Source organism: Nelumbo nucifera, chromosome 1 (assembly GCF_055504915.1).
Source record: "Nelumbo nucifera cultivar China Antique chromosome 1, China Antique-T2T, whole genome shotgun sequence".
Lineage (NCBI taxonomy): Eukaryota > Viridiplantae > Streptophyta > Magnoliopsida > Proteales > Nelumbonaceae > Nelumbo > Nelumbo nucifera.
Genome location: NC_142649.1, coordinates 37,818,044 through 37,845,413, shown reverse-complemented (window position 1 = coordinate 37,845,413; position 27,370 = coordinate 37,818,044). Strand labels below are relative to the sequence as shown.

At 39.8% G+C, this 27,370-nt stretch overlaps 2 protein-coding genes across 2 annotated transcripts; one reads left to right on the top strand and one right to left on the bottom strand.

Annotated features, from left to right (window-relative positions):
* The first annotated feature begins 2,735 nt into the window (after positions 1-2,735).
* On the top strand, positions 2,736-3,437 carry LOC148803129 (uncharacterized). Its single transcript, XM_088894202.1, has one exon. The coding sequence runs from the start codon at positions 2,736-2,738 to the stop codon at positions 3,435-3,437; it is 702 nt and encodes a 233-aa protein (XP_088750328.1).
* Positions 3,438-10,033: 6,596 nt separating this feature from the next.
* Positions 10,034-26,001, bottom strand: NFU2 (NIFU-like protein 2). The gene is made up of 4 exons (XM_010274262.3): positions 25,746-26,001; positions 25,522-25,633; positions 24,564-24,874; positions 10,034-10,470 (listed from the first exon to the last, which is right to left on the bottom strand). Exons 1-4 carry the CDS (start codon positions 25,845-25,847, stop codon positions 10,282-10,284), a joined length of 714 nt encoding a protein of 237 aa, XP_010272564.1. The 5' UTR covers positions 25,848-26,001; the 3' UTR covers positions 10,034-10,281.
* Positions 26,002-27,370: the final 1,369 nt, after the last annotated feature.

Here is a 27,370-nt window from a genome sequence, read left to right as displayed (position 1 = left end):
TTTTTAGCACTAAAGAGGATGTGAATTATCTCTACTAAAGGCTGCCGCCCCCTCCTTAATTGTAACCCCAAAGGATCAGCTCCTAATCCAATTAGGAGTTGCTGATCCAAATCTTATTTGGATCAAAACATCTCTTTAGGTGATAAGGATTAACCCCTATCTTATCTGCAGATTAAATTAGCTTTCTCCTAATCTCATTAGGAGGTTTCTAGATCTGAATCACATTTAGATCTGGACTCTCTAAGTGGATAGGGTTAAGACCCTATCCTATCTGCTAATCCATCTCTGAATTCGCCCCATATTTAACTAATTAAATAGCGCAGTTCAAAATGGGCTTCAGGCCCATTAAGCTTAGGTGCTCACTTAACCTTCCTAGCTGCTGCCCAGTTGGGCTTCCTTGTATGGCGTGGGACCCAAGCATTGATCTACACATCAGCCACATGGGTTCAGCCTAGCCTTTGTTATAAGGCCTGGCCGAATACACTGTTATGGACAGTGCACCCCCTGAAACCCATCAAATGCGCTCCATGGGCCCAACACTTACCCTAAGTGGTCCCTGGGCCAAGCCACCTTGTAACACCCAGGGACTATGGGCAGATGCAAGATTAGCCCATCAGGTATCATCCTCAATGGTCTTACACTTAACCTCTCAGCCCATAATGATCATTCACTGCCCGACAAGAGAGGACCTTTCCCTCGGCAAGGAACAGTGTTGCACTCTGTACTTATATGGATCCTGGGAATTAAAACCCTTTTGCAAACCTTTTAGAAACCTTAATATATATGCATTTATATCTCATATAAAATATACTTTGCAAAACAAATCTCAAGGATTGAAATTGGTTGCCGGCAGTCTTGGTTTCCATCAGTGAGAGTGCATCCCCGATCATTACCTTTGTCCGACAAAGGGGCTGATCCTGTCACTCTGATCACCCACTCAGATGAATTCTCAAACTGTCCCAACATACCCAGGTTTTGACCCCCGCTAAGGATCTCACTGATTTGTACATCAAAGACAGCCCAATCCGACACCTAGTGCAGTATCATAATCGATTCTAGGGGTCGGGTGTAACTTTCCAGTTTTGCCCATCAATCTCCAAGGTCCAGGGCAATACTGGAAATCTGGTCCAGTTCAAAGATTCAATTAATCCTACACTGTATGCGCCTAGGGTCTCACCCTGACAGCTGAGACAGGCCATCCCAACCGACTTGGTGGCACAACAGTGTCAGCCTTGATAGGTCTGCCCTGACCGACCCACTGGCTGTGAACATTCTAAACTAACACGAGTCTCATTAAGTGTCCAGTTTAAGGGTATTACACAGAAACATACCAAGGGAACATGAATCAAATATGTACTTTTATTCATTTACAATAAACTCATAATATACATCATTCTGATTGAAGATAAGGGCATACAAAACTGTCTAACACGGATTGGACTTGGCACTTGTCAAATACTCACTATGCATCGATCCTAAGTTCAGACCTGTGAAACAGCCACAGAGGATCTTCAAGCCAGAAATAACACTAAAAATCAAAGAGGAGGTCGAATGACTTTTGAAAGTAGGCTTCATCAAGCCCATCGCTCACCCGCAGTGGTTAGCTAATGTGGTTCCAATCAAAAAGATGAATGGACAACTAAGGTTAGTATCTAGATCCTAGTACATTAGTTCACAACCATTAGAACGAAATCAATATACTGACTTTTCCCACCCCTACCCTAGGTGTTGTATCAACTTCAGGACCTAGACAGGGCTTGCCCCAAAGACAAGTTCCCGTTTCCAAATATGGATATCCTCATCGACTCAATAGCTGGGAACCAGTTGTTCTCCTTCCTAGACGCCTCCAACAGGTATAATTATATATATATGGACCCTGTAAATGCACCACACACCGCAATGAGAATGCCAATCGAGAATTTCAATTACAAAATGATGCCCTTTGGACTGAAGAATGCCAGTGCCACATACCAGAGAGCAATGATGAGTATGTTTCATGACATGATGCATAAGGAGAGTGAGTGCTACGTATTTGACATAGTGGTGAAAGCAAGGAAAAGAGAAGACCATTCTGATGTACTTAAAAGGGTGTTCACCAGATGCAGAGCCTTTAACCTAAGGCTTAACCCACTGAAGTGTGCATTCAGAGTACAGCCCAGAAAATTTATGGGATACAAAGTTGACCAAACTGGGATCCACCCAGATGAGGTAAAGGTGAAAGTAGTCCTGGATCTATCTCCCCTAAACACTGAGTCACAACTAAAAACCTTCCTTGGGAAAGTCTCCTACCTTAGAAGGTTTATCCCTGGCCTGCACATGCAAGAATGCCCCTACTAAAGTTGACCAAGAAGTCTACAGAGTATAAATGGTCAACTGAACATCAAAATACCTTCAACCAGTTGAAACAAACTTTGGCCAAAGCCCCAACTATGTCACCACCAAAGAGTGGCTAAGAGTTTAAGGTGTACATAGCATCAAACTCAGAGGTCATAGGATGTCTGTTAGCCCAGGAAAATGATGAGGAAGTTGAGTGTCCGATATACTATGCCAGTAGAACATTGAAGCCAAAAGAAAAGAACTACTCCCACATGGAGCAGTTGTGTTTGGCATTAGTATTTGCCACACAGAAGTTCAGACGCTACATCATAGGACAAAAGGTGAAGTTGATTAAAAGGAGTGATCCAATCTAATACTTCATAGACAGACCTTCACTCTCAGTGAGACTTGTTAAGTGGATGGTGCAATTAAATGAGTATAGCATTGAGTACACCCAACCAAAGGCATTTAAGTGTCAATCAGTCGCTTACCTCCTAGCTGCCTTCCCTATCGATGACAACTTCCCCATCTTTGAAGAGGTACCCGGAGAACTACCCATCATCGTAGTAGTGGAAGATGGAGAGTGGATTCTGACCTTCGATAGGAGTAGTACAAACACCTCCACAAGAACCGGAGTCACATTGACTTCACCTGCTAGAGATACTTCATCCTATTCTTTCAAATTGCAGTTCCCCTATTCACATAACATAGTAGAGTACGAGGCACTAGTATTGGGCCTAACAGTAGCTGGAGACTTCAGAGCGAAGAAGGTAAAAGTAATAGGGGATTCTAAACTAGTAATTGGGCAGATGGATGGCAGCACAACAGTGAAGGAGTTGATGATCTTGCCATATAGGACATTGATCCAAAGGTTAACTAGCGACCTAGAAGTAACCTATGAGCACCAGAACAAAGCCAAAAATAGATATGCTGACGCATTAGCCACACTGGGATCCAAAATACAGCCAAGTGAAAACCCAATCAACATAACAATCCAGATGAAATGTGAATCATCGACAAAAAGATTGGGACACAGGGTTGAAACAAAAGATGACATAAAAGAGGCTGATTGGACACACAGTATCACACAAAAATTGAGTAACCTAATAGAGGCGATGTAGGATGGCAAAATATTACTATGGTTCCAACTAGTGAGTGGAGTTTTTGTTAGACAGTGTATGCCCTTAGCTCCAATCGAAATGATGTACCTTATGACAATTATTGTAAATGAATAAAGTACATATTTGATTCATGTTATTATGGTGTGTTTCTGTGTAATACCCTTAAACTGGACACATATGAGACTCATGCTAGTTTTGAATGTTCACAGATGGTGGATCGATCTGGGGGGATCTATCCTGATAAGGCTGACACTGATGTGTCGCCAAGTTGGTTAGGGTAGTCTGTCTCAGCTGCGAGGGTGAGACCCGAGGTATATGTAGTGTAGGTTTACTTGAAACCCTGAACTTGACCAAAATTAAAGTATTGCCCTGGACCTTGGTGATTAGTGGGCAAAACTGGAATGTTACACTTGACCCCTAAACTCAATTATGATACTGCACTAGGTGTCAAATTGGGCTGTCTTTGATATGTCAATCAGTGAGATCCTTAGAGGGGGTCAAAACTTGGGTATGTTGGGACAGTCCGAGAATTCATCTGAGTGGGTGATCATAGTGACAGGATCAGCCCCTTTGTCGAACAAAGGTAATGATCAGGGATGCAATCTCTCTGATGGAAACCAAAGCTACCGGCAATTGATTTCAATCGTTGAAATTTGTTTTTGCAAAATATATTTATATAAAGATATATATATATATATATATATATATTATGGTTTCAAAGTGTTTGCAAAAGGTTTTAATTCCCTGGATCCATGTGAGTAGAGAGTGCAGCACTGTTCCTTGCAGCCGAGGGAGAGGTCCTCTCTTGTCGGGCAATGTTTGATAATTATGGGCTGAGAGGTTAAGTGTAAGACCATTGAGGGTAGTACCTGATGGGCTAATCATGCATCTGCCCACAGTCCCTGGGTTTTTATAAGGTGGCTTGGCCTAGGGACCACTTAGTGTAAGTGTTGGGCCCATTAAGAGCCCATGGTGATGGGCTCAAGGGTTCATTGTCCATAACAATGAATTCAGCCTAACCTAACCCATGTGGTTGATGTGTAGATCAATGTTTGGGTCCCACACCATACAAGGAAACCCAACTTGACAGTAGTCTAGAAGGTTAGTGAGCACATGGACTTAATGGGCCTAAAGCCCAAATCGAATTGGTCTAATTTGATTAGTTAAAGAAGTGGGTGGATCTGGAATTTGGATAAACAGATAGGATAGGGAGTTATACTCAGAGAGTCTAGATCCAAATGTAGATTTGGATCTGGAAACTTCTAATAAGATTAGGAGGGCTGATCTAATCTACAGATAAGATAAGGGATTATCCTTATCTCTTAAAGTGAAGTCCTGATCCAAATACAGATTTGGATTAGGAAACTCTTAATGAGTTTAGGAGCTCTCTTTAAAGCTATAAAAGGAGGAGGAGAGTGAACCTCCATTCATCTCATCACAACAACAATAAGATCTCAGATCGCAAAAAGAGAGAAGATAGCTACAGTAAGACTACGTCATCTTCTTCTCTTGCGCCCTCCTCCTATTGCTGCCATTACCAGTTCATTCTCTACTATAGGAGTGATCAAGAAGGGTTCTTGATATCAGTTTTTGGAAAAAAACTGATTTGAAGTCGTGCTCACATACCCTCCATCGAATTCTTGCTGAAGGATTCAGTTTTTGTGAAGAACCTGCTAATTCTGCTCCACCCTACACTGTGTCATCTTCAGTGGGAGCAATCTTTGGAGTTTTCCTTGGGTGTGAACACCTTCATTAGGAGATATTGTTTCTCCGTATCAGGTACCTCCCTCTCCTACCTTTTGGTTTTAGATATGGTTTGGTTCTTGGTTCAAGATTGATCCTTGAAAATGCAGATTTTCTAAAACAGGGAATGTGATTCCCACATGGGAGAGAGAAATTTTTGAAATTTCGCCCTACCTACCTGTAGGGTTCGGCTATCCATACGATGGATCTCTCATCCCTTCAGTTTTATACCACAAGATAGCAAATGGAGTTAGGGCAAGATGCTTAGGGCCCAAAGAGGCAAAAGTAGTCCTGAACGAAACTCATTAAACATACTGTGTCGATGTGACAACAACACTTTACAGGAGACTACCAAGGTTGGGGTATTATTGGCCAGAGATGAAAGTAGATGTGGCTAAAAGGCAAAACAATTGTGAAAAGTGTATACCAGAGGCAGACAAGAATGAGTGCCTCATAGTAGGTGATGCGAATTGGAGAAACATGTACATAGATTACATTGAAAAAACACCATGCCAGTCAACCCAGTTATGAGAAGAAAACTCTTAGCAAAATCCAAAAATTTCTACCTACATGATGAAGTACTGTACAAAAAATCTTAAACAAGAAAACCTCTACGCTACTTAACCGATGAGGAAATAGAAGAAGCATTAGACGCAACCCACAGTTCTGAATCAGCCCCACACCAAGGACAAATGGCCTTACGCAACCACATCCTGCACTTAGGCTTCTATTGGCCTATAACGCTGGAAGGTACCCAAAAGCATGTACGCAGGTGCCATAAGTGCCAGGTACATGGCGAAAGGATACACCATCCAGACAATGACCTCCATCCCATCGTCACACTGTGGCCTTTCCATACCAAGGGGTAGATTTGAAAGGAAAAGTACACCCACCTTCTTGGGGATATTGCTTCATCATAGTAGCCATAGACTACTTTACAAAGTGGGCGGAGGCCATACCACTAAGGAGAATTTGTGCAGAGAACATTGCAAACTTTCTAAGGCAACACGTAGTTCATCGGTTTGGGGTCCCAATGAGGATTATGACGGACAATGGGTTACCAATCGAAAATCAAGAAGTTTGGGGCTTATTGGATCAATATGGGGCATGATTGGGCACATCCACAACCTATTACCCACAAGAGAATGGGCACGTAGAGGCAACCAACAAAACCTTGTTGAAGATGCTAAGCAAGATGGTGGCCAAGAACCAAAAGGATTGGGCAGAAAAGTCGTTCGAAATACTATGGGCATATCGCACAACAATTAGAAAGAGTACATAGGCAACAATCTATTCTTTGGTATATGGCCAGGAAGTAGTTCTACCGGTGGAGATACAAACAGTGTCTGCTAGAGTAGCCTATGTAATGGGAAAACACTTCCAAACAGATGAGATGGACCAATTGCTTAGCGATAAACTAGAATGCATAGAGAAGACTAGAGAGAAATCATTGCAGAAGCAAATTAAGTACAAACAACTCATGACCTCTAACTTCAATAAGTTAGTGAAGCCCCAAAAATTCAAAGATGGCGACAAGGTACTAAAAATGGAACTCCATGTCAAACAAGGTAAATCAGCCAACAATTTTGTGCCTAACTAGGTCGGGCCTTACATCCTCCAAGAAGCTAACCCAACAAGGTATTGTATAATAAAAAATGTAGCTACAGATGAACAAGATGAAGCAGTGAATGGTCACTGGTTGAAGTTGTATAATGAATAATGATGTAAACTATGAATGTGAATTCTTGAAGAAAGCATGTTATATTTCTTTTGTACATATCATCAACCTTGAACAAAGCATGTTATGTTTCTTTTGTACATATCATCCATCTTGAATAAAGCATGTTATGTTTCTTTTGTACATATCATCAATCTTGAATTGTCAAAAATTCTCTCTCATAACTGTGTTTCTTATCTATGTTATTATCTATACCGTGGTCCGCTAGGAAGGCCCTAGCAATCCCAGGAGCGAAGACATATACCCTAGTCCACCAGGAAGACCCTGGCAACCCCAGGCGTGATGACATATACCCTAGTTTTCCAGGAAGGACCTGGCAACCCCAGGCACGATGACACATACCTTGGTCCACCAGGAAGGCCCTGAAAACCCCAGGCATGATGACATATACCCTAGTCTGCTAGGAAGGCCCTGGAAACCCCAGACGCAATGACATATACCCTAGTCTGCTAGGAAGGCCATGGAAACCCCAAGAGCGATGTCATATACCCTGGTCTGCCAGGAAGGCCTTGGCAACCCCAAGCGCAATGACATATTCCCTAGTCCTCCCAGGAAGGCCTTGGCAACCTCAAGTGCGATAATATATATATACACCCTGGCAACCCCAGGAAGGCCCTTGAAGCACCAGGTGTGGTGACAGGTCCAAACACTGAGCTACCTAAGAAGTGATGACATATAGCCTGGCAACCCCAGGAAGGCCCTGGAAATACCAGGTGCAATGACAAAATCCCAACACTTATCTATCTAAAATGCAATGAAAAACCATATTATTGAGCTTTATAAGAAGCGATCAATTACCTTGGTAACCCTAAGAAGGCTCTAGAAACACTAGACGTGATGTAAAATCCCAACACTTGTCCATCTAAAGTGTGATGACTTACCCCAATAGACCCAAGAAAGTCGTGGCAACACCAGGTGTGATGATAAGTCCCAACACTTAGTTTTCCAAATGTGGTAATATGTTTTGGAAAATCCAGAAAGACCCTAAAAACCCCAAGGACGATGACAGACAATGACAACAAAAAGTCATGCAATAGTAAACACGGCAATGAATCTCAATACTTAGCATACTGAAGTGTGATGACATAACCTGGCAAGGCTAGGAAAGCTTTGACAATCCAAAATACACTGAAGGACTTCGATAGGGTAAAGCCCTCAGCAATTCCAAACGTGATGAACCAATGGGAGCCCAGGCTACTAAGAACACACTCAATCTGATGAGGCCTACTAGCACTACCTTCAGCCCATTGGGCCTACTAGCATTGTGTTCACCCCAATATTTCACACAAGAGCGGAACTTCGTCGCATACAAGCTAATAGGGCACAATTGACATGAATCAAAGAAAAAGAGTTAGTAGATAGCATGCACAAAATATGGACATCCTCTTTTCCTTAAGAAATATTTGTCTTTACAAAGTACAAGTACAAAATCCTATTCCTTATACCACTCATCCCTCGTACGAGTGAAATCTCTTCCAAACTTTGTCGCTGCGATCGAATTTCTGAAATTTCCTTATCCTCCTACTCATATTGCCATATTATTTTTTGTTGGTGGGAAGCCTTGCCGAGCAAGGCATTCATGTTCTCCTTAGCCTTTGAGAGATTTGCTTTGACAACCCTTTGGCATTGGTGGAGTTCATCAGAAGCCTTTATAGTTAGAGGTTTGGACTCCTTGTAACCTACCTTCTAGAAAATGTGTGCCAAGAGAACCACCCTCTCTTTTATTTGATCCATTTTAAAGCCCATTGAGGTGAATGATGCACACGTCCTCATCCAGCTGGAAAAAAGAGACCATGAGAGCTCATCAATCGACTAATCCATAATGCAATTCATCACTTCCGCTATTGTGTTCAAAGATGCCCCCATGAGGCTATGACCACTGGTGGAAGGTCACCAGTCAGCAGCCACCGCTTTTGAATAATGATCGCCACAGTTTTCGCCATAGAGTGCGAAATGACATACTTTTCGTGCTTGTGAATGCCCTAAACAGCGACTGAATCGGGAATGGAGTAACCAACAGGCACGAGCTCATGCTTCTTGCATTAGTCCTTTAACTCCTGATGCACCAATGTGAATTCTTCAGAATACGACATGGGCTCGATTTGCAATGGTATCTCAATGTCCACCGGATCACGTTCAAACTGAGTCTCTAGGTGTTCATGTCACTCCGTTGAAACCTTGGAGGACTGGAGTTGCACAACTAAGGCTTCCCCACATGCATCAGATGCCTCATGATCAGCAGGTGTAGCCTCCTACTCGCGGTGAGATTCAAGAACCATATCCCCATGAGACTGCTTAGGCAATACACAAGCAGCCCTACACTCGTGCTCATCCCTAGAAGGCTGCTCTGGTACAACAATAGAGGACCTTTGTTCATGCCCACTTGTCACAGGGATAATCATTGGGGCCCCGTGCGGCACTCGAAAGGGGCAAGAAGCTTACGCAACAAAGAAAACACACACAAAAAGACAACAAGATGACACACGAATTAGCAAAAGGCTATTTGTATTGCATTAATCAGTAGTAAGCACAAACACATAATACAATGTCGAGGGGATAAAATTTAATTGTATTGTGTACTGATGTGCATAGTTAGTGTATCATGTGTGTCAGTAGCATATCAATACGTGGAATACAAATTTCAGACTTTTAACCCTCTCTAGAAGTTTTTTTTCACACTACATCGTTCTTGCACCCACGAAAAGTCAGTTGTATAAATGGATATAAGTGCAACCTATAAATACCATTTAATATTCAAATAGGTCTCTTTCTTATTTTATTACGCAAAATCATGTATGAAACGTCGGCATTTCAACGGTTCAACTATAAATAAACATCAGCCCCACATGCATTTTTCTAGTTGAAGTGATATGTGATGTGACAACAATACATATTTTACACCAATTTACATTGATCAACGAAAACGTTCAGAGAATAACTCAGACTAGGAGCCACCACTAAACAGGTCCTGAAGTGTGACTACTACATTCTTTATAGTTTATACGAAGTGGGTCTCGTTGTTGCTGCCAAATCCTTTTCCACCGGACCACATTTCAAATCCGTTTAGGCGTTTCTTCTCCCTTGCTCATCTCGTATAAAATCAGCAACTCATGTTTAAAACCCTTCAAGGTTAACATGAAATTTCAAATTCTCCAGAATTTCTCTGAATATAGAAAATTCCTTGTCTATATAACATTTCGGGGTTACACAAGGAATCACACACTATCAAATACTGCAACCAAAGGTATACTGTACAGGATCTCAATGCACCTAAAGCAATATTTATACAGATTTGGTTGCTTATGTCATGCTGTATATAATTAGCATGAGGAGAATGTCACGTCCCAATTCATGTGGGGAAGCTTACAGGAGTTGAACTGCTGCAATAGCTGGGATTTTCTCTCGCAGCTTCTGTGTAACTGCCACCCGAACAGTCATGACTCCTGCTGCAGGCCCCATGATTCTGATTTTCACAATAGGCTCCTCAATTGCAACAAGTTCAAGACCGCCACCTCCAGTTCCCACAAGGTATGGCCTTATTTCTTCAAGGACCTGAAATGGTTAATAAAATCACAAGCTTGTAAGATGGTAAATGAAAGATAATACCATGAACGTGAACCTATCAATATGTTTCATTCAGGTGGAACCATGAGAGAAGATGTTCAGAAGTGAAAATGATACAAATTTTGATTAACTATTGGTTAAAAGTTTATAGAGGTGGAATTATAGTTCCATTTGTGTAAAACCTTCTTTGTCACTTTTCTTTCATCCTTTTCAGTCTGTTGTTTTTGTTTCCATAAACCATAATAATAACAACAATAACTAGTCAGCAGTTCAACCAGGTTAGCGTTAATCCACCAACCTAAGGTGCTGAAACCTAGACCTAACCAATTCGGCAACTCACCAGAACATTAATTCAAATTGCTGAAGCCTTCAGGGTGAGTCACTGAGTTTTCTTATTTATGTATTTGCACAAACACAAAATATCCACCTGACCTACATTGCATCCCTAGCCAGGACAAATATGTAAGAGCACCAAAAATCTAAATACCTGAAACATTCCTAAATGCAGGCTCACTATGAAAGATCAACTACCACTTTTACAAACAATAGGGTTACAGGGGGGAGTTTTAATGGTTTTCTTTGTCAAAAAAAAAAAGGCTCCTTGTACATATGAAAGATCAAAGGTCAAGATGACCTCCAATGTAATGTTTTCTTTTTTTGGTAAAGCCTCCAATGTAATGTTGGAACAGTACAAAAAACAAAGACCTTAATAGCTCAGAATTTCCATTCAATTCCCATCAAAATCTTATTCATATTGAGAAGTCTTTTTGCATCAATACCCAACCCATAATGAACAAACTAATGGGTTTTTTGCACTAATAAGCAATGCATGATCAATTAAATGTTTTCTCACCAATTCCCAAATGTATGCCTATTGGATAAGGATAGTCTGATTATCTTGGAAGTAGAGTGGAAACACCACCAAGGGTTAGGGCTTCTGAGGGCTAAAAGTCAGTGGAAGCTACAGAAGAGTAACGGAAAAGGCCAAGGATGGGCAGAAAAAGTGATGACAAACAAGGTCAGAAGGTCCTTATGCAAAGCTCGGTTCCCCTACTTATAGAAATGGGGAAGCAAATCTTGTCCCCCTTTCCTCGGGAGGCACATGTCCTAGGAAGCGATACATGTCCCTACAGCCGTCAGGTACAACCAATTGTGGTTTCCCTAAGGTGACAATCATGCATCTGACACCCTAAAGTGGACTCCCAAGTACTAATGTCACGATCTGGCCTCACAAGGTCTGTCCCACAAGATTATATCATGCTTTAGGAGTTTCCAATCCGTGAGGCTAGGCCTCACTTGATAGAGCAAGACAGCCTATGTCATGCCTGCACGGCTCTTTTTCCTGTGGAGCTCATTGGCCTAGCCTCGCCACTTAATATCATGAGGTTTACCTATCGAAACCCTGCCTAGTCCTGCTGTGCTCATAGGCATATGTTGTGAGGTAGCCTCACTCTATCCTGCGAGGCTGTATCATTTGCCGAGCCCCGCCCCATGCCACGAGGCTGCTTTGTCTTTTCAAAGCCTTTGTTTCGTGGGACCTTGTACCAGCAGATCCCACCTGATCTCACGAAGTTGCCACCTCATACTATTACCGCTCCGAGGCACCAACTTCATTTCTCAACATTGAACTTGCCATATCCTTGGCTGATGCCTCACTCTAAAATCCTTAAATATACATCCATTGCCCAACACTAATACATGAAGGGGTATTTTGGTGCTGATGCAGATATAGAAGAAAACAAGAATCAATGGGTAAACAAAACCAATTTTCCAATTCTTATGCCAACTTCAGAATTTTTGAATGATATGATATTGGTATTGTTTGAGATTTTTAATTTATTTCTAGTTTTAGGTGTCTTAAGAATAAGGTTTTAAGTTTTCTAAATTTTTTTGTTATCCTGAAATTTCTATTTATAGACAACTTACAACATACTATTTTTAGTAATTTTTGGTGTCTTTACATTAAGTTAATTTTAGTAGGATTAATAGGATAATAATTTCTGGGTTACTATGGATTTGTCTTAGTTTTAAAGCAATTGGAAGTTTGTTAGTTTCCCAGTCTAAATTGGAGTAAAAGGACATCCAAGTTCATATGTTGATTCAATAAATAGTCATTGTAATTGAGAAAAGAGTTGGTTTGATGAAATAAGGTTTGGTTTAGTGAGTTTGGGTTTCTACCAAGAAACTTTGTTTAGTAATTTATAGTTTCTACCAGGAATCTTCTCTTTTTTTTTCTCACTTATTTTTTCTTCCTAGTGATTTATCTTATTGCTATCTGTGGGAGGTAAGGCTACATACAGGGGTCTCCTTGAAGGACAAAGGAAAGCCGAGTGCAGGAGGTAAGCTAAAGGCTAGGGCAAATGAGGTGATAGAATGATTATCTCATTATGAGTTAGATGGAGCCTATTTAAAGGAAGAGACCCCGAGGTCCCGAAAGGAAGGAGCCAAAAGTGTTTGATTCCCATTAGGAAAGGGAATCTTGGATTTGGTGTCAGTTGTCAAGGAACACTGCTACAGTTTCGCCACATGTCTTATGAGATATCTCAAGGACGAGCTTTCCTTTCGTCCGAGGATTTTCATAATACACGTGTGCTACTTCCTTTTGTGATCCTTTTAAATCGACATGGCACAGATGACGTCACTACTTATCTTGCATGTCTTCTTTAAGCCTACGGAGCATATCGTCACGTGCGTTGTTAGCGACGCGCGTATTCCTTTTGCTTGTTTCTGACCTGTGATGAACTTGTACTCGTCACGGATGTGCGATGAGCTTAAGCTTATTGCAGGTCCACGCAGGTCCTGAGCTCATCGTAACTCATTTCAGGTTATAAGCTCATCATGTGTCTATGCAGGTTCTGAGTTCATCGCTGATGTGCGATGAGTTATGGACTCATCGCAAGCATTTGTGTAGTATTGGTTTGACACCTTCTATGCTCTGATGGTCTGAGTGACCATCATGTACCTACACTGTCTACCATAACAGCAAGAGTTATCATCTCTTCCTTATTCCTTGCTCATTCTTTGGTGGACAGAGAGTTGTCTACTTGCTTTCACATCCCTATTCTTCATCTCTAATCACCCAAAGCCCTGCCTTCACCCCCACAAAGCCCACCACCAAATATGAAACTTGTAGGACCCTTACCCTGTCCTATATCAGGTGCTGTCAACTATGCCATATTTGGATTTTTTGGCAGTATTCCAGGAGAGAAATTTCACAAGAACTAAACTCTTGTGAATCTTAAATCATCAAACCCTTATCCCAACTAAGAGTCCAATTGACAACCTAAAATCTTATGAATCTCTAAGCTACAAATCTTGAAAGCAATTTTTTGTTTTCCTCTTCCATCTTCATGCTGTGGATGAGACATCAATGAGATGGTCTAACACCACATTTTAGAACTGATAACCATTATGAACAACTTGTTCACATGGATTTACATAGAAAGAGAAGCTTTGTACTGGAGAGTTGATGTGCCAGCTATAGTTTTGATTGTCTTCATTTTTCTTGTAATGGGATTGGTCCACCATAGGCTATTAGGCCTTTCTTCCTATTCCCCAAGAGGAAGATTCGATACTGTTAGGCCCATACCAGAACTCGTATACAATCCAATGGACTAGCTCACATTGCTCAAGCTCTATGTTATGTACAGGTCTATGCTAGGAGAACCAAGCACGTTCACCAGCTGTATGACACGTGTGAAGTTAGATAGAAATGACTTCCTGAGATTCCCAAATTGTAAGCCTATATAAAGGCAGTTGTACCTAGACTAAATGGGAAACCACATATCCAATCTTCTTAACCACTTCCCTTCTCTCCTTTTCACCATTTCAGGAGAGTGGACTCCTCAAAACAGTCCCTGAGTTATGCAGAATTAACATTTTGGTATTACCATCCACCAGGTTCTAATAGCAATTCCAACCACTAGAATTGGCTCTGTGGAGGATAGGGTCAAAAAGATTGAAGGTGACTTGCAAAAGGTAGCCTCAAATCTGAAGGACATCAAGGAAGCCTTATCAGTAGAGATGACCAAGTGTGATCAGATGGCTTTCTACTAGTGGTAGCAGAGGCAATGATGAAGGGTTGAGCCATGGTGCATCCGTCAAGGACTGGTAAATCTGGCGAGATGTTCCATCAAGACGTTAAGTATTATATTGTGATGCAATATGTATGGCTTGCATCACACTTCAAATCATGAGTTGTGATCGCTTGAGATTGTAATGCTGCACTATTATCTCCATTGCACCTTTTGTTGTGTGATTTTGCTATTGCATACTCTTACACTGGGGCCTTAGAGAGTGTCGATGGCATCCATACACCTCGAAGGGGAAGCCATCTAATTACCAATGATACTGGCGGTCTCATCCGCAACCAACTTGGGCAAATTTTACAGAGGCATTGTGCATGCAATTCGAACCAACAAGCTTCAAAGATTTCAATGAGAGCTTAGCCAAGTTAAGACAATAGGGGACAGACCGAGAATACCAGATCAAGTTCAAGAGGTTGGCAAACCATGTCCATGGGTGGTTGGAGAAAGTGCTAATTGGTGCTTCATTGGCAGTTTGAAGGAGGAGATTCACCTAGAGGTAAAGGCTCTACAACCCTCTACTATCATGACAGCCATGAGCCTTGCGAGACTCCATGAGGAAAAACTCAAGTGATCTCGACGAGCCATTAAAATGGAAAGTCCTAGTTATAAAGCCAATCTAGTTAATAGAACTGAAGGCATTCTAGAGAAGCTCGATGAGATTTGGGGCAAACCAGGCCCAATAATAGACCACAATCCCAGTGAGATTTACAAAGAAGTTGAAGAGACAAAGAAAAAATCTAGGATTGGAATAAAGAAGAGTTTGGAAGACTTGAAGAATCAAAGGAGGGAAGTGTTAAAAGTAACGAGGAGCTAGACAAGAAGGAAGCCCAAAGAGATATTAGTATGGAGGAAAGATCAAAAAGGTGGAGTCTAAGAGTGTAGTTAAAAGAGCTCCTGAGAAAGGAGGAAATCTCTTAGAGATAGAAATCAATGTATAGATGGCTTTTGGACGGTGATGGTAACACTTTTTTTGTTGTTTTTGATATCTTTTTAAGGGCTACACAGCGGGGGGTAGGCCATCCCCCAACCCATAACCCCCCCAACCTAGGTGCAAGCGGGATTCGATCCCAAGTCTCCGCTACAATCAGTAGGAGACCTCACCAACCAGCTGGTTGGCACCTTCATGGTAACACAATTTTTTCACTCGATAGCTAATGGAAGAGAAGAACAAACATGATATCTAGCATTGAGGTTGAAGGTTGGGTGATAACTTCCGAGGAGGAAATAATCAAAAGCTTTCTCGAGCACTTCAAATCAATCTTTGCCTCTTTAGGATAAAGGAATACAGAACTAGGGGAGTTGGATTGGATTAGACTACTAGAAACCTAAGTAGCCCTTCTTGAAAGAAACTTCAGTGCAGAAGGTCCATGAAGCAGTTTTTTCAATGGTAAGACCTAAAGCCCCAAGACCCAATGGCTTCTCGATGGCCTTCTATTAGGATTGTTGATAAATTATAAAAGCTGATTTGATGGAGGTGTTTGCTGAATTATATCATAAGGGGAAAGTTTCACCGAGAGCAAAAGCTACATTTCTAGCTCTAGGGCCTAAGAAGAAAGAAGCTAAGACTCAAAAGGACTATAGACCTCTAAGCCTTGAGGGCAGCATTTACAAAATCATTGCAAAAGTCTTGGTTGGAAGGTTGAAGTTTGTTTTGCCTTTAGGGATCTTCCAAAATCAAGGAGCTTTTGTGCAGGGAAGACAAATAATTGAATCCTTGTGGCAAATGAATGTGTAGTTGAAAAGAAAAAGCAGGGAGGGGAAGGTCTAATATGGAAGATGGATTTGGGAAAAGCCTATGATATGGTGGATTGGAATTTTCTCCTAAGTCTGTTGAAAAAAAAATGAATTGGGAGAAAGATGGAGAAAGTGGATAAAAGATTGTATTAGTTGAGCACACTTCTCAATTTTGATCAATGGAGTGGCTAAGGATTTTTTCCAAGCTAAAAGAGGTTAATGGCAAGGGCCAAGGAGACCCTTTATCCCCCTTCTTATTCACCCTTGTTGTAGAGATCCTAAGTAGATTGATCAGTAAGGCTGATTTTGAAAACTAATTTAGAGGTTGGAGAATTGATAGAAATGAGGTAGTGGTGACTCACTTGCAATTTGCAAATGCATAATCATCTTCTGTGAGGATTGTACAGAATTAAGGTAAGGAACCTAAAAGCCTTAGTTGATTGCTTCCAAAGGATAATAAAAGCTAAAAGTCAATTGGGGAAAAAGTTGTGTGGCAAGGATTAATTTGGTAGAGGAACACATTCACTTGTTGGTTGAAATCTTAGGTCGTGAGGTGAGAGCTTCTGGAAACCAATAGTGGAAAGGTTTGCTAAAAAGTTAGCCTTATGGAAGAGAATCTATACTTCTTTGGGAGGAAGAATGATCAAATCCACCCTAACCAACTTACCTACTTACTATTTATCCACCTTTAGGATCTTCTTGTGAGAGATAGGAGATGAATAAAAACAAGAAAAAAAGATCACTTGGCGAAACGGGAACAAGTGTATAAACCTAAGGAGCAAGGAGGATTGGGTATTGGGAATCTAATAAACAATGAATACAGCTCTTCTATGAAGAGATGTATTCATGGCAAGGTTTAAAATTTCGATACGATACACCCAATATGGGGCGTATCATATCATATCATTTAAAAGCCAATGTAGGATACGCATGGAAATTGGACGTTTCGTCTTTTTTCATGCATATCGGACCCGCATCGGGGCATATCGGGGGTGTATCGAGGCGTATAGGTAGTGTATCGACGAAAAAGATACGGCCAAAAACTAAAAAAAAAAAAATCAAGGGAGAAAGCAAGCTTCTTTTCCCCGAAATAAGCCTTCTTTCACCCCCAAATGACTCGAACTCCAAACTTCATTCCTACAGTGCTAGATTTGCAAAATTTTGCAAGAAACAAGTGTGAATCGTTAATTTTTTTAGAGATTTTCAAATTTTGAAAAAATATGGCAAAACCAGGTAAATTTTTTCAATCTTTTATAATATCTTGTGATTTCTTTCTTTTTTCTTGAATGTTTAAATTTATGTTGATCTACATTTCTTACATTCAAAATCACAATTTTTTTATGCTATCAATAGATTTATGGTTATTTCATGAAAATATTTGGGGAAAATATAAATTAACAAAAAATTTGAAAATGTAAGTTTTTTCTCTGCCTATAAAGACTAAATGTGTTTTAGATCTATGAATTTATTTATCATATCCATAGAGCAATTGAAATTTCTTCTTTAATATTTTTTTATTTTTTTATATTTTTAGAATTAAAAATAAATAATAATTAATTATATTTTATCATTTCTTCATAACAATTGAATATATTATATTTCTATGGATGATCTATCATATCCATAGACAAATTGAAATTTCTTCTTTAATAATTATTTTTTTTATTTTGTAGAATTAAAAATTAATTAATTAATTAATTATATTTTATCATTTGATCACAATGATTGAATATATTATAATTCTATGGATGATCTATCATATCCACCATTGAAATTTCTTCTTTAATAACTATTTTTTGAATATATTATATAATGTTTATTTATTTTTATAATTTTTGGAAATGAACAATAAATAATAATTATTTAAACAATAAATAATTATTAATTATATTTTCACATAGAAATTGTGCCAATGCATGTTTTATGGTTGGATAGGAGAGTTGGGTTTTTCTCATCCCATAAAACATTAAAACTTAAGAATTATAATTTAAAAATTATAGTTAAGCATAGGATTTTTAATGAAATTATAATTAGTTATAATATATTTCTTCATAAAACCACTGAAATATATTAATTTAATGTATATACACCTCATTGAGGTCTTATATTTAGTGTTATTGATGTATTTTTATGATTTATTAAAGTATTTATAGTGTTTCCAAGCGTATCTATGCGTATCTTAGTTTTTCTCCAACACGCATGCATATCCAAGGCATATCCTGATACGTATCTTAAAATTGCCTTTCCGATACACTTGGCATTTCCAATACTTTGAACCTTGATTCATGGTGTAGCAGACAATGGCTGGGATGCAAAATGTGCACCTCACATTGTTTCAAACTCCCCTTGGAAAGCAATATTTGAGGTATTGCCACTCTTCTCATGTGTTTCCTTTGTCAGGCTTGTGGTGAGACCCACCCTCATTTACTAATCTCCTGTTCATTTGTGACTTGCATTTGAGATTATTCCTATTCTCCCTTTGGTTGCAGATAGGTTCCCCCACAAGACGTGGTTAGTTTATCCAACTCCAACTTCTTGAGGCAATAGAAAAAAGGGGGAAGTGCTTGTGGAGAATAACAAGAGCAGCCCTAGCCTAGACCATCTATGAAGAAAGAAACCAAAGGATTTTCCATGAGAAGAGTAAATCAAAGGAGGAAGTGACTGAAACAAACAAGATGTTTCTACAAATGACTACTATGGAAATGGGCTGAAGTGGTACAAACAAGATGCACATAAAGAAGCTGTGAGAATGGAATAGAAACCTCCGAGCTAAATAAACTGAAACTAAACTTAGATGGTAGACCTTTTGGCAATCTGGGAAGGGCAGGTATAGGGAGAGTCTTTAGAAGTAGAGGAGACTCTTTGTTGGCTATCTCTTGGGTGAAGCAAGTTAACTCAGCCCCTTGGAAATACAGATTTGCTTTTAGGGAAATTGATTCTCTTGCAAAGAGCTGTAACTCAACTTTTGGCTAGGTTAAAAGAGAGTAAATGGGTTGGGAGATATCCTAGCCAAACAGGGAGCTGATAGATCCACTTTATTTTGGGCAATGATGTAATCTGTAGTAGTATTGATCAAAAAAAATGTTAACTGTAGTAGTAAAAAAGGGATGAGAAATTAAAAAGTGTGGGCAAGCCGTATTCTGATGAGTTTGTTGGGCTACTATGTAGCTAAAACATTGTATTTATCTCAGTCTTTAATTAACGAATTTATTTTGCTGCTCAAAATACCCATGGGCCTTCCCCCAGCCAGAACCCAAGATCACTGATTCCCCTTATTCCGGGAGTGATGCCCCCTAACATATGCCCTTACAGATACCATTACCAGAAACGGGAAATTGAGAAGTTGGTTCAAAAATTGCTTGACAAGGGCATGATCTAGCTGAGTAATAACAATCCTTTCACCTCACCCATCCTATTAGTTAAAAAGGATGGAACATGGTGTTTTTGTATGAATTGCAGTTTATTGAGCAAAGTCACCATAAGGGATAGATTTCCCATCCCTATTATTGACGAACTACTGGATGAATTACGACATGCATTTTCTAAGTTGGATTTAAGGACCAGACAACATTCAAAACCCATGACAGGCATTTTGAGCTGACCAACGCCCCATCTATGCTTCAGTCACTTATGAATGACATATTCCCTCATTTGCATTGCTTCATATCAATATTTTTTTTATGATATTTTTATTTTCAACCTGGATTGGGAGCCCCACCAAGAACACCTACGAATCACACACTCCATATCTTATTGAAGCATCAATTGTTTGCTAAGCAGTCTAGGTGTTCATTTGGGCAAAGTCAGGTGGATTATCTCTGCCATGTGGTTGAGAAGGGGCTGGTCTTAACAGACCTGTATAAAAGTGATTGCCATAGTGAAGTGGCTGCCACCTAGAACTCTCAAAGAACTAAGGGGATTCTAGGGTTATCAGGGTACTACTGCAGGTTCATTAGAGGGTATGGGCTATAAGCAGCCCCTCTCACTCAACTCTTAAAAAAAATATTCATTTCAGTGGAGAAAGGAGGTCCAAGAAGCATTTGAAAGCCTTAAAGAAGCAATCACTGCCCTACCTGTGTTGCCTCTAATAGATTTCAACAAGGACTTCCATCTTTGAGTGTGATGCCTCAGGGTTCAATGTAGGTTCAGTCCTGATGCAAGAAAGGTAAGCCCTTGGCCAACTACAGCAAGGCCCTCTCTCCCCAAGCCCAGGTCAAGTCAATCTATGAAGAGTTTATGACCATAGTACCAGCTGTACAAAATGGAATTCATAACTAGTGGGTCGTTGATTTGTTATCAGATTAGATCAGAGAAGTCTCAAATTTCTGATAGAACAGCATACACTCACTAGACACTCCCAAACAGCAAGAATGGGCAAACGAGCTTATGGGGTACTACACCATTGAATACAAGATGGGAAGTACTAATAGGGCTTCCAATGATTTATCAAGACAAATGGTCCTGAACTTGAGCCCATGCTGGTAACCCAACCAATTTACCCTTTGTTTGAAGAATTGAAGAGAGAAGCCCAGGCCCATCCTAAGTTGATAGAGCTGAAGTAAAAATGAGCCCAAATTCCAGAATTGGCACCTAGCTACTCAGTGGATGACTCTATGTTGTGCTACAAGGGAAGACTGGTTTTACTTTCAGACTCTAAACTCCTGGAGCTACAACGCCTCTTCCATGCTTCAGCCACAGGTGGACATTCAAGAGTTCTTAAAACATATCAGTGGCTAGGACATTACTACTGGACAAGGATGAGGAGAGAAGTCTAGGACTTTGTTGTTGCCTGTGGGTTATGTCAACAGTAAAAGTATATTGCTCAAAAACCAGCCAGGCTTCTACAACCACTTACCAGTCCATCTCAAGTATGGGGAAGACCTTCTGATGGATTTGATCTCCAGGCTTCCACTATCTACAGGGGAGTTGGTCAACCTAGTTGTGGACCAATTCACTAATTATGCAAACTTTGCAGCACTGCCACACCCTTACACAACACTCCAGGTGGCTGAATTATTCATTAAGTGGTGAAGTTACATGGCACCCCATGTACCATCGTTTTAGATGGATGTGGTGTTCATGAGCAGGTTCTGGGCTGAATTCTTCAGACTACAGGGGACCAACTTAGCCGGTTAGCCCAACCCATGAACTCTACCATCCCCAAACCAACAAACAGACCAAGGTGGAAAACTGTTGCTTGGAGACATACCTTGGGTGCTTTGCTGGAGAGCACCCAGACAATGCACCAAGTGGTTACCTTGGGCTGAACTATGGAACAACACTTCCTTCTAAGTATCAACTGGCATGAGTCCATTCAGAGACTTATATGGCAAAAAACCACCAACAATTCTGCCCTATCAGAAGGGGTCCACAGCAGTGGAGGTAGTAGACCATCACCTCATGCAATGACATCTGATTCTAGCTGAGCTCAAGACAACTTGTGTTGAGCCTAGCGAATCATGAAGGCCAATTATGACAAAAGACACAGGCAGGTCAGTTACAGGTGGAAGATTTAGTTTATCTCAAGCTCTAGCCATACCATCAGATGACTATCAGTAGGCAACCTTGGAACAAGTTGGCACCATGCTATTTTAGGCCATTTCAGGTACTAGAAAAGGTGGGGGAGGTTGCTTACAAACTGGAATTACCTGAACACTCAAAGCTCCACCCCATATTCCATGTATCATTGCTTAAGGAGCACATCTCAGGGAATATGATCCACAGCCCTGTTCTGCCGGAGTTCTCTCAAGAAGGTGAGGCGGTGGTAACACCCAACAAAGTAATAAATGTTCATTGGGTCAAGCTGGGCAAGCAGCTGATACAGGAAGTTCTAGCAATCTGGTCAAATCTACCAGAAGAAGATGCTACACAGGAGGCTTTTGATCGGCTTTGGATGGAGTTTCCTGATCTCAACCTTGAGGACAAGGTTGAACTTCAGGTCAGGAGTACTGTTAGGCCCATACCTGAGACCTGAATACAATCCAAGGGAGCAGTTCACATTTCTCAAGCTCCACATTAGGCAAAGGTGTGTGCTAGGAGAGCCAAACACATTTACCAGCTGCATGACATGCATGAGAGATTCCCAAATTGTAAGCCTAAATATAAAGGCAGCTATACCTAGAATAAACAGAAAATAATGTATCCTGTTTTCTTATCCTCTTCTCTTCTCCTCTCCTTTCCTCCATTTCAGGGGGGTGGACTCCTCAAAACAGTCTTCTTATTCTGTTTTAGATTTCTTAATTGAAAGAGTTAGAAGATATGACTTTCCATCATTCAGGAGAATATTGGGATTAATTTACAACGTTATTGCCAATTCATTGCATAGTGACCCCAATGTCTAGTTCTTTTGTTGATTAATGGAGTTCCTTTATATGCATCCCCCCCCCTCTTTTATACAATATTTCCTTGCTACTTATGAAGGTTGTCCTCTCCTTTCTTACAACAATGAAGGTGTTGTTGAGACTTGAGAGATGTTATTAACAGCTATATTCTTTTATTATTGGCAGGAAGGGTATCTTTGTATTTTTTCTACTCTTTACAACATGATAGAAAAGGGGCTGCACATGCACTCCAAGATAGTCCTGTCCCCACTCTTTCTTCTTTCTTTCATCTCTCTTTCAATTCTCATTCTATTGTACTTTCTCCTTTTATTCAATCATTAAATTTCTCTTTTATTCTTTACTTTTATTTCAGCACTAAATAAGTTGGTATCAGAGCAGGTTGCTCTCTTCTGCATACAGCCCCATACACTACTAGGATCAGCAGTGTCTATTGGAATTTGAATTGATGACCACTAACACATCAAGAGAAAACCAGAGAACTGGTTCATGGATTGGTTGGAGGCCATAGATGTCAATTAGAGGTTGTGTTCAGGACCCATTTCATCTCTGTTTATCCTTAATTGAGACACCCGTTTCGGAGCCATTTGACATGTCTGCTAGGAGAAGCACCTGTTTCTTTTTTGCTCCAATCCTTGTTAGGGCTGTGGTACTTTATGGAACTAAGGAATCTTGATTGGAAGTCCACTAGTCCAGTATTGTAGCAACACTAGTATTTCTGTACTAGCATCATTGGAGTGGAATTGCAGACAATGGACACCATGGAAAGTGATCCAAAGCAGATCCTAAGCTGGGGGTTGATCCAATCGGGTCTGTAGAGAGCCCTAATATCTCAGTCACTATAATAAGGTTTGAATGGGCACAGTCTACTCATATATAGGAGCAAATTGAGGTACATTACAAGACATGAGAATAAACTATAATTCAGATCCATCCCATGCTCAATGGATGCAAGAGAATTACGTGCTTACATTGTGGTTGGTAAACAAAATGCAACCATACATCAATGGGGATTAACTTTGAATGTATACTACAAACGAGGTATGGGATAGTGCAGTAGAGACTTATTTTCAAGCCATGAATGTTGCCAAAGCTTATTGGTTATGCCAAGAAGTGAACAATCTTAAGAAAGGGGAGAAGCCATTAGCTATTTACTCCTTAACCTTTAAGTCCTATTGGCAGGACTTGGATTATCTGGAGAATACTTAGTTCCCTAGCATGTTTAGTTTTAGCGCTTGGGTTAAACTTAACCAGTAAAAGGGACTAGATAGAACTTAAGACTACTTAAAATTTTAATGAAAACAAAAGGACAGATGTCCTAGTTGTGCTTCTTATGGATTGCAGAAACTGAAAAGAAAAATGACAGGAAGATGGTGAGGGAAGAAGATGACAAATAAGAGAGATGGAAAGAATGATTTGATAATGCGGAGAAAAGTAAGAATAATTGCAAGGCAAACCTGAAACTGATAATAGAGACCCAATGAAGTAAAACTCAACCAGCACATAACATACTCATTATGGAACCAAGACAAAACATAATTAAGCAACACCATTAGGTTTCTCTAGGAATCGGCACCTAGAGATAAACGAGCAAGTCAGACACCAAACCACAAATTGCAAGAAATAATTTAAACTACTTATTAAAGAAAGAAAGAAACAATTTAAACGCATTCATCATCTCAAAATGGTGTTTATATGAATATTTATAGAGAAATGCAAAATCTACTTGAGATCTACAAGATAATTATTTTCATAATAAGTTCAACTAAACAAGAAGGTACTTGCTAACAAAGCAGATATTCAAATTTAACTAAATCATACAGATCTTTTAAATATTTATGTACAAGATTTATAACACTGTTAAATTCTCAAGGGAGAGCCTGATGTTTAAATGAACCTATGCATTAAAAAAGTTGATTACCTTTTCTATATTTTCTTCATTTAGCTCAAGCCCTGTTTCCTCATCTGCTATTGATTCAACTGCAACTATTTCAGGAATATTTTCCATTAGACGGCGTTCAATGCCCATTTTCATTGTCATTACAGAACTTGGACAGGATCCACATGCTCCTTGTAATTTCAATCGGACAATATTACCATCAATCTCGTGCAATGCCACATTACCCCCATCTGCCATGAGATATGGGCGTACTTCATCCAATACACTTTCAACATTTTCTGCTGTTAGTGGCAATTCTATTGCTGATTCAGGTGTAGCAATAGCTTTGACTACTGCATGGAAGAAAAACAGGAGAGGAAAGTTTAAAACCTCATTGAAGAAGTGGCTAAATATCAGAAGAGATAATCCAAGCTACTATAACAATAAAAGAGGTAATAAAAAAAGTAGAGGGAGGGAGGACAGCAATCAATAGCAACCTATTGCATTAGTCAAAAGAAAAAGAAAAAAAAAAATCTTCTACCCTTTTAGATAGAAAATATTCTAAAGCAATGACTGCTAGCATAGCACGCCCAGCAAGACATACACCCCATAATCCCCCATATTTGCACACAAAAAAAAAAAAACACAACTTTACGTTTTAGCCTTTTCTAGATAAAATCCATTCTGATCCCTTTTTTCTTTGCTTCGAGAAAATTATATTATCCTTGAATAGGAGCAAGAACCGATAAAATGCAATATTGCAATACCCATCCACATCAACTTATGGTACGCAGTTCCCTTGGAAATCCATTATCCCCAAAATCAAAGATAAAATATAAAGCAAGAGAACCTCCGAATGTTCTATCTATAGAAATCAACTGTTCTACCGAAATAAAGAAAAAAATACCTAATTGACAAACAACTCGAATCCGAAAACAAATTTATGAGAAAATTAAAAACTACCTACCAACCAAATTGACATAAAAAGAAGAGATTTCACCTTTTCCAAGCGTATCCGTGTGTTTGCGAACACGAAGAGAACGCAATAACCCCTTCTGCAATAAAAAGCCGGACCTAAGAACTGGTATCCGGTTGCCACAAAAACTCGATTTCTGGAATCAAAGTTAAAACACATGGGTCAGATGAAAGATAATTGTTGCAGTGTCAATACGAATTAAAGTACGAAAATAATCGAAAAGAGAGAGAGAGAGAGAAAGGATGGACCTGGAAAAAGGAAGGACGCAAGTTTAATAAAGAACAGGAACAGGAGGCTTCGATGCCTTGCTGGGCCCTGCAGTAGGATGAATTTAACGTCATCGCCTGCATCTCTCTGTGTGCGGGTGCTAAGCAAGGCCGGTTGATACCTAGCAAAAAAAAACGCAGGGCCTGTTGATAAAGAAAATAACAGTTGTGTGGGAAGGAAACGATCCTTGCGAAGATCTCTGCTCTGCTCCTGAATTCTTGTATGGTATATCCTTCGAAAAACTATCGCTCGGAGGGAAAGCTCCTTTCTATGGTAGATGAAAAAGCCACGTCGCCCATCGTAGAATATACCTTGTACATTTTTTAGGGAGGAATAATCCAATCGAGTTAAAAACTTAAAACTATTTTAATTCTCTCCTCGATAATAAGTTGTGAACTTGTGATTCACATAGGTTTAATAGTCATAGCTCATAAGTGACAATTACCAGTATATCATCACTACCATAATACTATGAATTTAGCAGATTTAACCTTTTCATGAATCTTTCTATTATACAATGTCATGAAAGAATAAAGGGTCATGATGATCGTATCAAACCAGATAGTATGATGACACTTAGAATTATTTTCATATATCATATTTACCTTAGCCAAAGCCTTTACAAATCTCAATAATTTTAGTTGATAGCATATTTTCTCTCTTTATGAAAAGTGATAAATTGCTTGTTGTGTATTTACATACCTCCATACTATAGTCGACATGTACATACTTAAATACCTCCATACTATTTATAAAGTTATAATGCCTAAAGAATCTCTATAATGCACGTACTTCTAAGTACTAACTTTATTGGGTGAACCTCTTCATTGCAAAAGTAAATATTCAGCTCTATAGAGGAATTCAATCAGTGTTTACTAACCAAAGAATCTCCATATTGCATGTTGTAACCAACAGAGATAAGGATGGACATAAAGTCTTAGAAGCAAGAAGGAAGATGTCCCTAATGAGAATGAGAAATGAGACTTAGCTCAGGTGGAATGAATATCTGACCCCTTGACCCCTTTCACAAAGGACGCTGTCCTTATTTATGGAAGTGAGACGAGACTATATACATCAGTACATGAAGCCAAAATTCTAGAATATTCTTAGCTCAGATAATGCCTCTCCAAACCTGGTATGTTAATCTTCAGCTTCCTCGTCAGCAAAGAAGCCTTAGAGACGCCAAAAGGATTCTAAATGTAGGGTGAGGGATATTAGAGTCACAGGTATTGTGAGTGCATCCCCTAGATTCAGCTTTATAAGGTGAGTTAAGTAAAAGACCCGATTCTTTTCTTCATTTACGTATATCCATCCCAGATTATCAATATCAAAGGTTTGTGTGGGACTCACACCAATCCATTCCTCATTATCATATTAGGGATCAAATGCTAGGATCTGGCTGATGTTTGGGCTAGAACACCCTTTAGGTAGGATGGGGGCTATATCATGGACCCACTTATCGAATGTGGTTTAAATTAGAGTGGGTGTTTTTCTGTTAGTTATTGGGCTATGCATGTAGTGGAGAGCCACGTGGCCCAGTTGTGAAACTTGTTATTAGTTTGTTCCTTATTTTTATGGGTCAGTTAGTAGTGAGAGAGTGTCACGT